At 46.1% G+C, this 18,748-nt stretch overlaps 1 protein-coding gene across 3 annotated transcripts in view; it reads left to right on the top strand.

Moving 5' to 3' along the window:
* Atg16 (Autophagy-related 16) overlaps positions 1-18,748 on the top strand; it is a 196,669-nt gene that overhangs the window by 98,353 nt on the left and 79,568 nt on the right. The window contains exon 9 of one of the 3 annotated variants that reach the window (XM_070658725.1): positions 563-9,437. The exons of the other annotated variants lie outside the window; for them this stretch is intronic. Within the exon in view, the coding sequence (XP_070514826.1) occupies positions 563-583 (21 nt within the window). The 3' untranslated portion in view covers positions 584-9,437. Of the gene's footprint in view, positions 1-562; positions 9,438-18,748 lie in introns of those variants that run through there. 3 annotated transcript variants of the gene reach the window in all.

Raw genomic sequence — 18,748 nt, 5'->3', positions numbered from 1 at the left:
TGATGAGATTATTGCGAAAGTATTTACAATTCGTAGGAATTCCAACGAATTTAACTCCGAGTCTCCGTATGAGCGTTTCATTTGCTAAAGAATTTACATCGTCATACCGACGCAACGCATGCCGTTGAACGGTGGTAGTATAAAGAGAGTAAGTTCTCCCTGAATGTATAGCCCCGATTCCGCCGGACATTTCTAGAATGTAGAATAGTAGAGACGTTGTGACATTACGCCGTGTGCACCGGTTACAGAAGCGCGGAATTCTGTAATGACTTTACTCATCTGGGTTCCATTCTTGCATTTCCCACAGCGACCAAGTACTTGCATTATCTTCGCAGGTACATAAATACAGTCGGAATATGTGCGCTATTCACCGTCCGCAACTAATTGTGCAATATTTTTCGCTTAAAATACATTTTTATATTTCTTTTGGTTTCGCGGAAAGGGGGTAGAATGGAAAATACAAATTCTTTCGAAATTGTAGCTCATTACGCGTGCTGCGACATACATTTTATCGCACAATTTAGCACCTTCATTAATTGTTATTTTTTAATTTTTGTTTCAGGTAAGTAAGATTAATCTCTAAGAGGGCAGCGTTAAAGTGGCGACTGCAATAAATCTCCGTTCGTCTTATATGTAAGTACTCTATTTTTTTTTCCTTTGAGTTTTGGCACAGAGAAGTTATAAAGTTTCTGAAAAATCGCGGAAATCCGTAAGTCCGCGTAATGACCCGCCGTGCGACTTTCCAATAGCGCTTGATACAGCGCTGCATCCGTAATGACCGTATTCATCTCATTCCTATTCTCGAATACCCCATAGCGCTTAGATGCATGCGTGTCGGACGTGTACCACCTTCACGCGCGATTGAAGCGCCTGGAGATCGACTCTTAGCTACAGGTAAATTGTTTCCGAATGCTTACGACTACATGCCGGTCACCGCCGGCACTCTCGACTGTCATTCACATCGCCTCACGCATCCCGAATAGATAAATATAGCAAATACGTGCGCATGTGTCGCATTTGACGTTTCCCTTCTCGAAGCGGATAAATTTGATGAAGTCTCTCGCGACGTAATAACCCCGCGGCATTCGCGGTAATGAACGCGGTTGAGCGATTGGACCTACGGCACCGCGTGTCACTTCACACGGGGAAATCAAACACAGAACCGGTTTTATTTATTAGCCAATTCATTATCATTTATCCCAAGTCCCGCGTGGATTCGGACAACGTCCGTTTAGTTTAACGCGAAACATAATTATCTAAGTACTCGCCGAGTTAAACCGGCCCCGTCAACCGATTCTCGCAATCAGCTTTTCCGCCGCGAGAGAGCTCGGATAATTTTATTTCCCGGAGCGCCGATAAAATCCTGGCGGAATTTATCCTTGGAATGTCAGTCTTTTCCTAGTTTATTTCTTCTACGTGAATCTTCGTTTTCCTCGCGCCGCGCTGCGGAGATAGCGATTATCTATAATTCCGTTGTTCGATAGTGCGCCTCGTGGATATCCTATGAATACCTCGCGAGGATAATCGAACCGTGAAAAATCGTGGGAGCGTACGAGGCAGCGGCACGTGATCAAACGCGAAGTAATTGTGAGACAATATCGCGCGTGTTTTCCCTTTCTCTATATGATTTCGTCTCGATATCCCGTCGTTTCATTGAAATCGCGAATTCATCGGCATCTATCGTGGACCGAAACGATACGCGAATTCCGCGCTTGCAAGAGGGAAATGAAAATCAGAGCTGCGCCTGGGTGGAGAATCGGAGATCGCCGCTGTTTTCATTCATGATTTCTTCTAAATATCAGCCGCGGCCATGCCTGGGGGGCCCGATACGACGGAAATGGGCGGGATTCCGTGCGTTTTTCTCGCGCTCTCGGACTCCCTCGGGGGAAAACTATAAGGACCCTACTATAAATGTCGGGGAATAAGAGGAAGAGGAAAAAGAAAAAGAAAACGATCAGACGCTAAGCGGAGCCGCGTTAGGCCCGGACGCGGTTTACTCTCGATCCCTTATCCGTCAATCGTCGAATTACGTAGAGCCGGGTCTCCTAGCCAAGGGCCACGCGAGCGTGAAGGCTTCGATGTGCTCGGACGATCCGGGAGATCCGCACGCGCGCGCGTCCGCACGAGATCGGACCGAGCTCCGTTCCCCAGCCTCGTTCCTCCGAGATTCGATCGACCCGAAAGATCGGTATCGTTGACCGCACGTATTTTACGTTACGTACCCCTGTTATAGTCGACTGTCTGCACTGTCTCCCCCTCGTTCTTTCCTCTCTTTCTCTCTCTTCTTCATTGTGCATTATACGCGCGGCGTCGCTCGTCCGCGCCGGAGTCTGGAAGTGGATCGTCGTCGATCGGAGGATCATTACCTCGTGCGATTCGGTACTTAACGTTCACAACCAGCGGATTAAGTCATAACTTGTATGCATGATAGGGAACGGTATGGTGATTGGATAATAGTCGATCTCAGCCCGGAGAGAAAATGTTGGTTGTATGGGCGGCTTATTAAATTTTCTGCTATTCGCTCATTTTGTACCCGCTTGAGCGCCGCGTAGACATAATGCCTCCATTGTTTGATGCAGGGCAAACCCCTGTAGTATGCACGCTCGTTATTTGCGCTTATATTTTAAGTCTTTCCAGTGTTTAGAGTAATATTTCAGTATATAATAAGACTGCGCGTTTGTTTATCGAAGATAATTGCAATATAATATTTAACAGAGAAGATAATAACAATTATTTTATGAGCGAATGGGAGTTTAATCGAAATATACGTACGAAATGAAACGGGTGAACAATCGCGTAATTATATCTAATTAACAACGAAGTGACGGCATGATAAATGCAATAATACAAATACGCGATGATCAATATCATTCTACTAAGTAGATTAGATTAACTCTTTGAGGTAGGCGCGATAAGCGTTGAAAATTCTCTCATAATACGTCACAGTTGCGATTTTTTGCGTTATTTATAAATCAGGCATACAGCTAATGATACCGGGCACTTATCGTCCGAGATTTTATCCGCGCGGGCAAGTGCAGATACGCGATTTCTCTAAAGCGAGAAATTAAATTTAATGCTATCCGCCTTTTTTTAAATTTTTTTTTCTAACAATAATAACTTTTCTTGCAAGCATCCTTGCGGTATTATTTTCTCGAGAGGGTAGCGATGTTCTTCTTTCGATCGTGACTGATCTACCATGCTTCCTCTTTCACGTCCCGCCGTCGACACGTGCTCTTCTTTAGACGAGCGCTTCGTTTCTCCTTCGGTCTTGGGTCATTGCATCTTTCACGTTGGAACGGTGCCGTAAAACGTTGGAAGAAACGCGGAAAAACGCAAGGCGAATGCGGCGCACGTGCGGATAAGCACGCTCGGAAAATATTTTCGATCGTCCCTGGAGTTTTGGTCTTGATACGAGCTGTCCGCCCATTTTCTAACTTACACCGCGGTTTAATAATCGGCGAAACGTGCCGGCGTACCTTCATCACCATCACGCCGGAGATTAACGTTACGTTGCGATGCGTTGTTGGTTATGGATATATTACCGTTACCGATCGATTGACGTTCGTTAATATTCACTATATCGGCGCAACTCGTGTTTAAATAGACTGCTCGTCTCTGTAGCATTATCGTAAATACGGACGTATATATTTCCGATTCGCGGCCGATTACCGAGATGAGAAACGCGCGGCTGGCGTTTTCGCAATCGTACAACCGATTTGGTGCATGGAGGTGGAATTTTTGCTATGAGCAATGCTGATAGGCGTACTACGATTAAGAAACTACGATGAAAGTGCCATTTACATTCCAGCCACGAGTGGCCACAGGGTGTTTAAAACCGGGCGATAAAGGCTAACGTTTATTACCTGTTACTGAGAAATATAGTAACCGGAAATAAAACCATTTGTATGTTCAACGTCCCGTGTAGTCCCGCGCGATATGACGATAGTTGTGTAGACTTGAACGTTAAAGAGAAATTCGCCGTTAATTCAAGCCTTGATAGCCGACGAAATGTAAAGACGCAAGGAAATGGCTCGTGAAAAATTCAAGCCATTCGGAACTTTTATCTACGTTGGTCTATCTATCTTCCGCGTCCAGTGTTCTATAACCTAATGAAGATACTTTAAACATTTCAAATTACATTAAATTTTTATTTCTAACGCAACGTTGTTTTAATAGTTTATTTCGAGATTTATTCATGTTAAAAGTAAGTTTGTAATAAATATCTCACGCATTTTGTGCAAGTCAATCCGGCCGATATCAATGTGATCGTACACGGGGGTATCTCGGCGCCGCGATAGGATGTTGCACATATCAAATTTAGTTTGACGACCGAGCGGGGAATTTCAGTCGACAGGTTGTACAGCTAACGCAAACCACGTTTCTACTCCCCAAATGGCTTCGGTACTACGCGTATTAACGATTTAACGTCGCGCGCGGAATATTTACTTTCGACCACAACGAGGGCAGGATCAAAATGTCGTAATGCGTTTGACCATAAAATTATTGTTCGTCCGCAATATTACGTTTAATTTCCTTTACCGCGGTCGCGTCGCAATAAATTGACTACGCACGTAGTTACCCCAATTTGCATGCGCTTCGATCATATCCCATTAACGGCCGCCGTATCATTTGTGTTACACGTTAAAAAGGACATATATTAAAAACGCTCGTTAAAAGAATAATTAAAAGTAATTGCAGATATCCGAAAAATTGATTTGTTTGATTTAATTGACTGCGGTAAACATTAATATAAAACAGGCCGTCGTTTGTGGACGTATGTAGAAATATCTTTCGAAAGATGAGCTTTTTATCGTTTAGTAAATAACGACCTATATCAAGTTAAAAGAGTTAATGGGGGAAATATCTAGATTGAATGTCTACGAAATTGCTGCGCCGAAATATGCGTTTAAATTGAGTATCGTTGTTCTCTCTCATTTTCAATTAGCTTGGAAACGGTATTAAAAGGAAACGTAATACTACTCTTGATTTTTAAATAATTACGTATTCCTGGCAACGCTAGCCGCAAAATTACCATTATTACCTTCAAATTTTACAAAGTACATAAAGTAAATTAACGACAATACCGTCCAATTAAGTTGCGTTAATAAAAGTCAATTAACGACGGCAATTTATATTATATATATCTTATTTTAATTGTAAATTAACAATAATTATAAGAATTTAGATTTATTATTTAAAATTGTCTATTGGCTACCGCGTTGGTATTTGTTTCAACTGAAAACGCGCTCCTTTCGCCGTACGAAAAGAATCAATCTCGCGGTAGAATCGAGCGATCGGTTTCCTGCCTTCCGCGTGGAGCCGCGCGTTCGGCTTCGTGACTGAACCCATATACGATGATATCGTACGTGCCAGTTTGAAAATTATCGGTGCGGCGCTATCGCGGGTATCATTTTCCTCGGTGATATGTATCGAGCAGCGGCACGTCGAGACGGTTAGAAATTATAGAAGTTCGGCGCAGCATCGCGCACCTCATCGATTACGCGCGCCGCTATTGGCTCGGGCGTACGAGGAAACGTTCGTGCCAGAAGACGTGGCCCCAAAGGCGAGAAGTATGAAATCAGTCTGATGGAACATTATCATCGGTGATAAAAAAAAAAAAGACAAAAAAGTAGAGAAGGGGAATAATAGAAAAAAAAGGACCGCGAAATGACGAGGTGCGAATTCGCCTTATGGCAACGATCGTATCGGCGCATATCGACGTCGGACTATCTAGCCGGCAGGCTTCGATTTCAAATTGGAATTCGAATTGCAAATTTACCCATTGGAAAAGTACTTTGAACCCATTGTTGGAGGGGAACGGGTGGAGAGAGATGCACGCGGCGTGGCATAGAGGCGTTCGACTGTACGCCGCGATTGATCAAAGTGCTCGTTTGGAAACGACGCGCGCCGGCAACCCTCTCTCGCTTTATTTACTTAATATTGATCGGCGAAAGTTCTGACGATCGAGAGCACGACTCCGCGGTGCATTATCGATCGCTACCGATGACCTGTGTAAATCCCACTAGCAACTGTTTGCAGCTTTCACTTTACGTGTAACGTTATTACTGCCTCCTCGAGAGACTGCTACATTTATCTTCGATACAGATGTCCTTAACCCCGTATAACTTGCGTATCCATTAGATTACCTAGCGACGTGCTCGGGAAATCGACGCGCGAGAGAGAAAAAAAAGGAAGACCGAACGTATATACAGATTTTTTTATCTGCAGTATTTTTGCACGCGTTCCCTAATTACCTATATATACGTATACATATGTATATACATATTTATATTTATCACCCATTTACATATGTACTGAGCGTGTAAAAACATTTCTTTCCTTAACCACTACCACTATGCGGTATCGTTTTAAATTACAAAGTGTTAGACTCGTTTAGGGTTGTGATGAAAAGTTTTAATTAGAGTTCCTGTCTGGTATAATTATGACTCGAAATTGCAGCACGTAATATACGAGTGCGGAACACCTTACTTTCCTGTTGAAGGGGCCGTCCAAGATATTGCACTCTATCGCACCGTTGAGTACTAGGAGCTAGTAATTATCTCTTTTGAATGACGCACTCGCGCCGCGCCGTGCCGCGCGGCGCGGCGCGGCGTTTTGCACGCGGGGATTCATCATATGGATTTTTATATCGCGCGGCACCTTTTCTCGGCGCAGTAGTGAGCGCAACGAGCACCGGCTCTTGGACATTCCGCCTATCCTCCATCCCTCCGCGCGTACCCCCCATAATTTCGCGACTACGCGTAATCCCAAACGAGCACGACGGAAATCGTACGAGAACGCACGACTCCCGCGGGTGTAGACGAGCCGTGAGCCAAGTCCGTTAGTTTCACGTGTCGTTACGGTTTATAAGCATAGGATGCGTTCGTCGTTGCGCGGCTTCGCGGCGTGAGAGCGGGTTCAACGCACTCGGCGGGTAGCAGGAACGAGCCGGGGCGCCTCGACGTCCATCCTCCGCGTCCAGGGATATCTCCGCGACGGACGGACGGACGGCCGTGATGGAAGGCGCGGGACGGGCCGGCGGGATATCGACTTACGATTTGACACGGACTAGGTACCTGTCACCGTTAAGTCCGCGGAAAGAGAGATTTCGATCGTTCACCGCAAAGAGACCGTTCTCCCCGTTTCCCTTCACTTCGTCTCCTTCTTCTTGTTCTTCTTCGTCGTCGTCGTCGTCGTCTTCGTCTTCTTCTTCTTCTTCTTCTTCTTCCCTTCTTCTTTCCGCAGGAATTTGATCGCGGCGGCCTTTAAACGAAACACTCGTCTCGATTATCTCCGCTCCAAGACCGCCGCTTGGAAAGGATACGCTATATCCCGGGAACCGTACGATTTTCTGCGTCGGATTACGCCGCGCGCAGTTAAAATTTCGTTGTTTTACTTGCATTTGTTTAACGCGAGACGCGGATAATTCGGATAAAAGCTGCATCGCGGGAAACGCACGGCGGCTAATGATTTCAATTAACGCTCCCGCGCGGCGGTATATGCGATATTTGATTTACCGGCTTCTCGCAAGAGCGCAGCCACGACGTTAAAAGCTATCGGGATTATAATTACATAACGTGGAATTAATCTCATAATGAAACTTGGTACGAAGCGTGCGCGAGCGCTTCGCTATCGCGTGCAGTTACTTATTGAACCGCCTATTCATTCAATGCGCGAATTCCCGCGGCATTCGAAGCGGAAAATCGCCGGTGCGGTATAATACGGTTACATTGATTATTCGTGCCGAGCCTGAGACCGACGCGATTTAAGGTACCGCGCGTAAGGTTCGCCGACCGATGTAAATTACGAGACAAATACCGCGGGCTTTGTAGCATTTTGGAGAAATCGCCCGTCCCTATTATCGCTTGGTAAAAAGCGTTCCTCTTAGTCGGAACGACGGTTTTTATTTCAAAGCCTTGTTCTGTATTGAAATTTTATCGTGACGCCGGACGCAGACAGTTTTATAAGAAAATGCACCGTGACGGAAACAATTTCAATTAGATGAACATTGCGCGAAAGGTGACACCGTCGGGAGAAAAAAAAAAAAAAAGAGACAATGATGCAAAACGATCGCGTTAATAAGATATTCTCTCTCATTCTCTTTCTCTCTCATCTTGGGCGTGACGATCACAATCTATTCTCTGATGTCTCCTTTTTCTTCCAACCGAGCAATCACGACCAATTAACGAGACTTCGCGTCATCAGCGTACACTTGAGGAGACGCATCCTTTTCTAATCGATCGCGCGGAGAGGAAAAGCGCGTCGATAAAGTGGTCCCGTCGCTCAGGCGCGAGATTCTCGCGTAAAAGTCCGCGGCTCTCGTCGGCACGGCATCGCTTTACGATTCGATCGGGGCAATTTGTAAAATTTATAGTCTCGCAGGCCGCGTAATGGCACGAAGCGCCGCCGTTAACGAAGCCCGACGACAGCGCGACGTGTTACGCTGTATATCTTATGCACGCCGCGGGTACGCGAATGCGCGCGTCATTGCGTTATGATCGATACGTTATTGTTCATTAATTATGATTCGGATCGCAGGGAACGGTGTAGGTTTGCAATTGTCCCCGACAGTGGCAGCGATAGCTCGATCGTGATCGGCGTCGTTCTCGTTGTCGTTACGCTATCATTACCAGCTGCTCCCGTTTGCAATCGGTCTTCTTCTCCCCCGTCGTCTCTTGTCCCGCCGTTGCTTGGATTCGAGAGGGGCCAGTCGCAATAAATGAGATCGCGTGATGACGATGCGCCTTACCTGCTTACTCGTTGCCGCCGTCGTGTCTTAGTGAAGAGAAGAAAACGCGAGGAGAACGAAAGAGAAACATCGCGCGTCAAGCAAGCCGGTAGGAACGAGATGGACTAGGGAAAATAGAGGAAAAGGAAGGTAGATTGAAAGGAAAGTACTGAGACACGCAGAAAAGGGGGTGAGGAAGAGGTGGAGAGGTAGGAGGTAGAACGAGGGAAGCAGAAACGATAGAAACGCCGAGGGAGAGACTGAAAGAAGGGGCGCGAGAGGCAACGACACAGGGCTTAGGCGGATAGCCGTGTATAATGCATAAGAGAAGCGGGGAAAGAGTAACGAACTGGCAAGGTCGAGCGTGGTAGGCCAATGTCTCGTCCTCGTACTACGAGGTGAACCAGCCAGCGCCGATGCAACTACCTCATAGTTACCTCGCTGACGCTACGATGGTGTGCGTTCGGCCGCCTCCGTTGCTGTTGCAACTGCAACGGTGCAGCAACGGCAGCGTGGTACCGCCGGTGACGACGAGGCGAGGGGAGATACGGTTCTACGGCCGTGCCTGCAGCATTGCAAGGCCGCACCGCAACCGCGAGAAACCGGCCAGAAGAAGAGGAAGTACCGGAGTAGGAGTGACGAGGAGCGCGAGATGAAACGCGAGGAGTGAGAGACCTTCATCAGGATGGGAAGAGACCGCACAGAGCGTGGCGAGACGGAGACGGAGTTTCGCGCGAACGCGTAAGAGAGAAAGAGATAGAGGAAACGTGTATTCGGACACGTCACCCTGCCATTGTTGCGCCTGGCAGAAACGGAATGCGTAAATCACCGACCCCGCTCGCCTTTTTCCCCCGCTGCGTTACATAACTAATTCAACTCCGTGCCGCCCGCGCGAACGCAATTTCTTCACACGCAGTTTGTCCTTTTCTCGCGGAGGAAGTACGTCACTTTTGTTAGATTTGCGAAATTGATTTATAATTAATTTATCTCGAGATTAACTCGCCCGCCTTTCCTCGGACGACTCCCAGCGGTTTGGATTTACGGCAGAAAAGTGCCCCGACAGTATTCTCGAGATTAATGATTAAATACGGATACGTGCTACGTCACTTTGAAGTCGGACGAGTCCGTGGAAGACTAACGGTAACGATGCTCGGGTTCTTCTACCTATTCTCCCTCCCTCCCCCCCAGTATCTTTTTCGAATCATCGAAGCGGAAGCTCTATGAGCTCATTGTTCTCGGTTGAGAGGCGAGATAAAACTTACGTGGCAAAGAGTGGGCGAGAGTGTCTCTAATCAAGTCGGGGGGATACGTGTGCGGAATCCTACCGTCCGTTATAGCACGCTGACGTTCTTTCACTTTTTTTCTTTTCTTTTTTTTTTAATTTTACTTTGCTCGCGGTAAGCGGGGACAGCTTCCCCTTAGAGAGATATGTAATATGAAATAGAAACGACCGCCATATATCTCGCCGCGTTGCATACGCGGCGCAATGCTGATCGCGTCCGACGATTACGTGAATTTCGATATATCCGATGCATCGATCGAATGACTCGCCACAAACGGATGTTAAACTCGCGGATGCTGAGGTTCTCGCGGTCCGAGCCGAAAAAAAAAGTACAACTGGCGGCCCATTCACGTGTGTTGCGCGCCGACTGAATTTCATCTCCGTAGCGAGCGCTTAATATCGCCCTAATAAGAAGCGTATGTGGAAAACAGGTTACGAGGAACGCTCCGCACTTTAATCTCGTTTGTCCGCCTAGCTACACGGCCGCGCCGGGGTAAGATCTGACGACGCGGTTGCAACGAACGCGGCGTAACGATAAGATGACTCTTGAGCGAGTCGCTCGCTCGCTGCGTCTTTGCGCACACGATGCATATCGCCGGCAGTCGCGTGTAATGTTATGCAATTCATTTGGAGGATTCGTTTACAAGCGCGAGCAGCTTCACTCGTTCGTGCGCGTCGGTGGGCCGATAAAAGTAAAGGGAAAATAAAAGATGAACGTGAAACCGAAGCCTTTATCCATCGGTTCTTACGCGGAGCAGGAAGATATACGTTCTCCTCCCACTCTTGCTAGGCGTATCGCTTCGAGACTTCTTGTCCCCGCGTGGATAGCTTCGCGCGGACACGTCGCGTAATATATCCGCCTATCGTTAATACTCCTAACGAGTCACGGAAAGTAATTCGAACGCCCTTGAGACTCGTTATCGACGAAAAGCGTACCTAGGTCGTGGATCATTGCGCTTCCCGGTGCTTTTGTTTTTTCGGCGATGCAGCACCGGGTGGTGAATTCGCGCGCTATCTACCTCCGTGACCGAGTCGATATCCCGGACGAAACTCGTCACGGCAGAGCGCGCGGAGCGAGGAAGCGTCCGCTCGTATAATTCATTATTTGGGATCAGGGGAGAAAGGGGGGACAGTCGCGGGGACGGGTTCATTAAGGCTGGGACGCGCGTTGCGCTCGGTTTAATCGGATGAGCACGGATCGCGATTGACACGAGGGAGGAGGTGCGGAGCAGATCCGACGTGACGTCGAATAAATACGCGATCGGCATAAAGCGAGAATGGCGCATAATGGCCCAGCACCGTTTGTCTTAACGAACCACCCAGTCGATTGTCCCGTTGCCTTTTATACTCGCCGGGGCGCGATCAGGGCGCGCTAAATATAGATTGCGTTTGAGTTGTTTACGTGTATGTAAATCGCGCCGAGCCTAGCGTCTCTAAATGTGCTACGGGAATAATTATCATGGTTGGTGTTGAGAGAGAGAGAGAGAGAGAAAGAGAGGCAGATTCTACCGCAGGAATACATTTCAATGAGCGAGATTGTTATCGCCGCGGAGAAGCCTCGGAAAATTAACGCACCTCAAACTGCTACGCTGCACCTGAGGCTGTGATAGTCGGTTTCGCTTTTTTGCACCCAACGAGGCCACGCGAAAATTTTCTTCCGTATATCCTTCTCCCGATACGCGTCTAAGGGAAATCGATTTCTTTAATACACTCGCCGCGTCGACGCTGAAACCTATTAGCGTGCTCCATTATGCGCTGTCAGTTACATGATCTTCTGCGATCGATAGCTTGCGATGATATTCAAAAGTCATAAATTACAGATTGGTGTACATAACTGTACACGATGATACGGTATAATTTTAACTATATAAAATAACTTTTTGTCATACGTATAATTTTAAATGAAAATATTTCGCATAAACATCGATCGAATTTCGAAACGACAATTTGATACAGTTTATTAAATCGTTAAATGTTAATAAGGATAAATCTCCATTCGACGATAAACACATCCCTCGCGAGGTATTATACGAAGTTGCGCTTTTCTTTCACGAGATGGGTATAACTAGCATTTTTCGAAGAAAAGTACACGGTATTATACAAGAGGGCTCGACTTTTGTAACATGATATTGCGTGAGATACCATTCTTGAAACAATAAATCTCTCGAATCTCTCCTTCGCTCCACGGCATTTCCTCGAAGCGAAAAACTCTGCAACTAACCACCCACATACGTACAATTTCTCTATACATGCACGGCGTTTTGATTCCAAGATAAACGATATAAGCAAGCCCCGGCCGTGGTATACGCTATACACAATGCCGACATGTCGCGTAGCTCGCATCGCGACGACGTTCGAACTCGTTGACAAAAGCTCTCTCTTTCTTTCTCCTTTCCATTTTCCTACCGTTGCTCTTTATCCTTTCCGCCGGCTGCGTTTCTCTTTCAGCTGGTCGCATCGATTTCTTTTCTTCTTCGTTTTGGGGATATTTTCCATGCCACTTGATTCGTTACATGTCGCGACCACAGCCCCGATAATTACGTTGCGGTCGTTCATTTTAGCTCTATAACAGGCGCGAACGCAGTCTCTTGTCCACCGTCGCTGCTGAATATTCCGCGCTCCTTTTTCTTTTTTTTCCCCTTTTCTTCGGCGGCATTTTCTGCCTGCACGCACTTCAAGTGTTTAATCACGGTCTTGATAAGGCGGTCAGATAAAGCAGTTTCTGATAATAATTAATTTACGAGTAGCCATACAGCCATCCGCTCAACCGGCACGCCTATATCTACGAGCAGCGGTCGTCTTACATTGTTTGTAATTGACCGTAACGATTCGCGCGGCGTTGCGCTGTGTGTGCGCCCATCATCGATCGTCGCTTCCGCCGTTACAAACGGGAAGTAAAGCCCGCAAAAAAGGTCGTCAGTACGGTTTACGGTGCCTTATTCTGGCTGCCGGCTTGAGAATTATATAGCGCGCAGACACAACGTGTAAACGTTGCTGCAACCCGATGGACGTTCCAGTCGAACGATGCAATTATAGTTGTACGTTTCTATTATCTCGAACGATTATTCCTCGACCCTGCCAGCAAAATCGAATAAATGTAAGATGGAAATCTTGGAAGTTCGTAAAACTCAAATCTTTTTACTCGGGGAAAACTCGTACATTTCACGCGTACGTTTAGCACATATACTTAATTTTCATCAAAGGAAAAATAGATTCGTTAAAGAGCAGTCTACGTTTTTGCAATACATAGGAAGTCGCATGGCAACTGCACGTTGCGCGATCATATTTCCGAGATAAGCCCTTTTCGTTTGTTGTTGGTTTTTTTATTTCGTTACAGTCCGCGAAACATTAGCCGACTCATTCCAAGTACGTTGCAGAGATAGTCTTTAAAAAGCAAGTAATTACATTGAATTAGCATTATTTCTTGCAGCAGTGAGTTTTACTTATAACAGGAAAAAGAGCATTAGTTTCAGTCATTAACGTATTCTATACATATGGATCTAAAATTTCTACTTCATTCATTGTTAGGAGGCCTGTTATTTTTCCTTGACATGCAATGCGTGCGCAAAATGACTTTGCCGCACGCATTTCGGTTGCTTAAAAAACCGCGTTAAAAGAGTTTTATATTATTCCAAAAGCTGCAGCTTTAGGTTGAAAAGCTACCGTAACATAAGCGAGTATATTTTATATTAAAGGAGATATCTCAAGTAGCTGATGAAATAAGGATACTGTAAACGTTTTTTCTCTCTTTCTTTTAATTTTTTTATTTTTTTTTTATTTTTTTTTTTTTTTCTTAATTTTACTTTGCGAAAAAAACATTAATTCTTGCGTTATCCTGAGATGAAACGTTGGGCAAATCTACAGAGAGAAATAACGCAACAGTGACTGCTTCTGGAGATTTCCCATTTAGTCCGTATGATCCTTGATGCGTGAGAACATTAAGAGATGCTCATAGCAACGGACGTTTGGCATGCCTGACTTTATTCGTTGCTGTGATTCTACAATCGTCGGGACGAAAGCTGTTCCGCTTTAAGCAGAAGAAGCCGCGCTTACGCGCTCCGCTTGTAACGTGATTAAAACGTCAGTCTGTATCAGTACATCACGAGATCATGCACTGAATGAAGCTTAAAGAGAATATTACGCTTTCTGCGAAACACGTTTTCGATGCTTGCTGCTTTGCGCAAAAAGGACTAATATAAATGTAATATAGTTACGCGGGTAATTTGTCTTTGTAATTTGCAAATTTTAAATGTGTAAATCTTATTACGCCTCTCCGAAATCTATAAAGTTCTTGTTCTTGTTTCTGAATTCAATTTAATTAATACAATCAAACGGAATTTAATTATAAAAGCAATTTGTAGCGGGAGATTAAATGGCGTATGCAGAACGAAGGTGTAATGACGTGTTTGATAAAGTATTACGCATAATAAGACTTATTAAACGTCATTCTCGTAATTTGCGCGATAATTAAAAAAAATATTTTATTGTTTTTTTCGCAAAGCGCCGAGCTATTCTGCGTTACGTTGAGAGCGCAATTTTTTTTTTTTTTTAATATTCCTCGGTAACTTTAATGTCGTTAATAATTAGCCCAAGTCAAGCGTTTGGCCAGTGCCAAGCTGCGTTTTGCAATTGGAGTGCGATGAAGCACGCGCGAGGGGCACGGTGCTCTCGTCGGTCTAAATGCACGCGGACCTAATTCGCCCTGGTGTACACGTACCAGAGCGCGTTGCACTGCCGGTAGCTCTCGGCTTTAGAACATCGTATTCAAATGTAACTACGTGCTGTCGGTGACAGCCTAATATATAAACCTGTTATATGGAAATAGATGCGTGTTTTTACCGGCTTTCCACCTCGGCTGGCGGCCGGTAGCCCGCCGTCGCTTCACGGTTATGCAAGACAATTTAAATAGCCGATGGTACGGCCCGCCGGTGACTCGTTATCAGTTCGGCGATTGGCACTGGTCATCCGGCCCGATAACCGAAATGCTAATTAAAGATGTTCTCCCTTTTGGCCTTCGGCTGGCGCAGTTAATCACGTACGTAGGCGCATACTATTAAAACGATCGCCGTCGTTAGTCTTTATCATAATTTACCATCGCGCATCGCACCGCGATATCGTTTATTTTCTCAAACGTATCGCATGAGCCTCCGCTATACGAACCGTGGATCTGACAATTACGACAACGAGAAATTACATTCCGTTCTGTTCTAAATTAAGTGCGCGATACGTTAACGTAGATGTGTGTTTAATAGCATGGCTCGGTAATTAATCTGGTCTCATTAAGGGTACGTTATACAATCTAGTTCCAGAGGACACCGCGCTGTCTCTCGCCCAATGACCGGCATGTAATCCGATCGCGATACTTTAGCTACCTGCAGATTATAATTATATTAACCGATCCTAATCATCAGTTCTATTTGTAAGAAAAACGGTTGACTGGCCGCATCATCGTCTCTCACTCGATTACTGTCTCGTGACGTTGCTTTATCGTTTGTATCGATTCTGCACATCGTTCAAGTTTAATGCAAATCGTTTATACATTAATAACATCATTTGACGGTAGAGCCATTCGGAGGATAAGCTTTCGCATTAAAAAAAAAAAAAAAAAAAAAAAAAATAATCGCAATGATTATCGCGGAAGGGAAAAAAAAATTTATTAAGCGAGAAATTCGCCAAGTCAACGGACGAGAGTAAGTTACAATAATGAAAATTTTATTCGGCAAACTTAAAAAGCCTGGAAACCGTATTAATAATGAAATACTCTTCGTGCGGCTTCTCATTACGTCGTCTGGTTCTTCTGCTCGAGTGAAGTAATTTCCCGTTTATTATATTCTTTTCGGCACGAGACGGTGTCAAAATTGCAACTAGACTCTTCGCTTTAAATTACCTTCCACGGAAACGACAAGGAGAGGACTATCAAGCGCGAAAGGACGATCTCGAGTGTCATATCGAGTCGGGAGAATCGAGGATTCTTGGAAGCAAAGTGCCACTTTATATCTCCTCCTTCGCGCTTACTGCAGTCTACTTTGCCGAACGTAATTCCGCAAGGTACAATTTCTATGGAAAAACGTACCGGTTGAGATATTCCAGACACAACGTCGCCGTTATAAATGAGATTTTCGTCTTAGATACGTCGACATTAACCTCGTCATTACTCTCCAACGCGATACTCGCGTGAAATTCATACGGTGGATTGGTATATTATTAATGTATGCCGTGGTAAAAATTAAGATATTGATATAAAGGCGCGCGAGCTCGGACTTTGACGGTGAATATCCAGTTAGGTCGGTCAACGGATCAGCTCGTGTATACGTCGAAATTGTACCGTGAAAAATTGATGAAGCTTTTAAATATGTGAGGCACGTTTCACTCGTATTTTCTACCATCCACCGAATTGAGTGGCATACTCCTCACCTACCATTTCTCTTGATATTTTCTCGAAATAGTATTATTTTTTTTTTTTTTTTTTCAATATTGTTTCGAATTTTGATGTAAAATTTATGTCGCGATGTATTATAAGTCGGCCGGCACCGCAAAAAGATAGAGCTCGTAAATATCCTTGGGGTCCGGCTATCTCCATTTGTTCTCTAACTGCTTTTCGATACGGTGTCGAGCATGGATGAGTACGCAGCGGGTGAAATCACTTGGTAGATTTTCACGGCAGATAAAACGAGCATTTCTCCGCGCGAGCATACGTACAACTTGTGAGTACTTAGGCACGTTGACGTCTACCTGAAGGTACACTCTTTGCTTTCCGCGCACGTATACGCCTATAGACAATAATAAATAGCGCCGAGTAGTCAGAAGGCAGAAGGGAAGAGAATGGAAAAGGGGGCGGAAAGAGAAAACAGCCCCGCTTGACTCAAGAAACCTTGTATTTCCGACACTCATTACCCGCGTGACTGATGACACGTGAATGGAGGCGACAAGAAAAGCATGGTTATAGCTTCTTTTTCTTTCCCTCGAGCTGCAACCCTGTCCCCTTTTCTCTCACCTTTTCCGTTCTTTCTGCCAGCGTTGGCGTTACACCGTGGCGTGTCGAGGCCGCCGCGCACATTCGCCCTTTTCCCTCCACGTCTTTACCCTTACTCGACAGCAATTGCCCGTGAGACTAGGTATTCCGCACGCAATCCACCACCGTGGAAGACAGCCGACTGCTTTCTCCGGCCGCAAGTAGATGTGACAACGGGCGAACAACCTAGTTTCCCGACTCGCGACAACGAGACGACGATCTTCTACTCGGGACGTATTTATATCCGTTACCCATCTACCTAGCTGCAATCGCGCGGCAAGCGTCTACGATTACCTCGCGCCGACCGTCTGTTTTATCTCCAGCCACGTTATTGAACCATCGAATCATTAACGCGTTGACCGCGTCCATTAGTCTACGTCCGATTAATGATTTTAACGAAGCCTCTTCTCGCTTTGCTATGCGCGAATAGTCGGCGATCGCCCGAAGAAGTTTCGATCTCGTAGCGATCCTCCCACCGCGTGCGGCGGCAGCAATGCCACTTGACGACGAAGGAGGTACTAGATCGTATTATAATGCAATCAACTATAGGTGGATGCGCTCACGCGAGACCCCGTAATGAGCTCCCATGTTAGAGCGCGGCAGCAGCAGTTACCGGACGCGGGAGGCTACCTATCATTGTTTACCGCGCTCTCCACACCCCTTATCCTCGTCCGCGGCTTCTTTCCTTCTCCGACCTTCCCCGTGTCTCTCTTACGCGTCTAATCTATTACTCTCGGGTCCGGCCGCTTCATAAACTGTTTATCGCTTCGAATCAAACCGCTGGAAACGCGGGTGGGTGGACGGGACAAGACGCCGCGCGTTAATCAGCTTCGCCGCCTCTTTTCTTCTTTTTTTTTCTTTTATCTTCCCAGAGTTCCCGCTCGCTATTCGCGTACCCTTACGTTTGCCTCTTCGTCTCCCTCGCTCTGGCTTTTAACCGCCGAGCATCTCGCTCTTTGCGCGTGGTACACGCGACGCGATATCTGCACGCTACGCCTGCCTCTTCTTCTCTCGTGGTCTTATTTTACCTCGCGACCGATAAGCGCGTCGTATCCGTGTCTCCACCGGAAATCTCGCGGACCGACAGTCGCATGTCTTAAATTCTTCCTTTTACCTCGGACGATTGCATTAATTAACGATAATCATCGCCGCGAGTTGTAGCGATTCGTCGGAAATTATTCTTTCAGCTGTCCGATCTGCCGGCAATTACCTGCCGGGGATGACGATGAGTCGATGTACGCCGCGTGCGTTGTCACGCGCATCGCGCCCCTTTACTTACTTTCGTCGGCCCGATAAAAATTCCCGATAACGCGCTGAACCGTGTATTATATGCGCACGACGACTTATCGCGTTCGGACGCTCCGCTTCCGACGAGTCTTGTTTCAAGTATAACATACGCGATGCAATGCCGTCGATATGTTATGACGATGACTCGACAAACGAGAAGAACCATAGGAGGAATCACCGTAACTGTATCGATGCCGCACCGTTTTCCTTATGGCTCGTTATTTCTTTCTTTTTTTTTTTTTTTTGCGTCACGCCGCGCACCGTCATCGTCGATCTTGCCGATCGATCGTTATTGTTGCGCCGTGTTTTCTACGAAGCCCGCTGTATATTTCATTGCGCGAGGCCTCGCCGGCGGCAGTCGCGATATCGAAAGCGACGACAACTCGAAATGTGGTCCACGGGATCCTTCGGCATCAGCTACTCGGACGCTTCCCGCTAC

Source organism: Cardiocondyla obscurior, linkage group LG01 (genome assembly GCF_019399895.1).
Source record: "Cardiocondyla obscurior isolate alpha-2009 linkage group LG01, Cobs3.1, whole genome shotgun sequence".
NCBI classification, from domain to species: domain Eukaryota; kingdom Metazoa; phylum Arthropoda; class Insecta; order Hymenoptera; family Formicidae; genus Cardiocondyla; species Cardiocondyla obscurior.
This window is presented reverse-complemented; position numbering and strand designations above follow the sequence as displayed.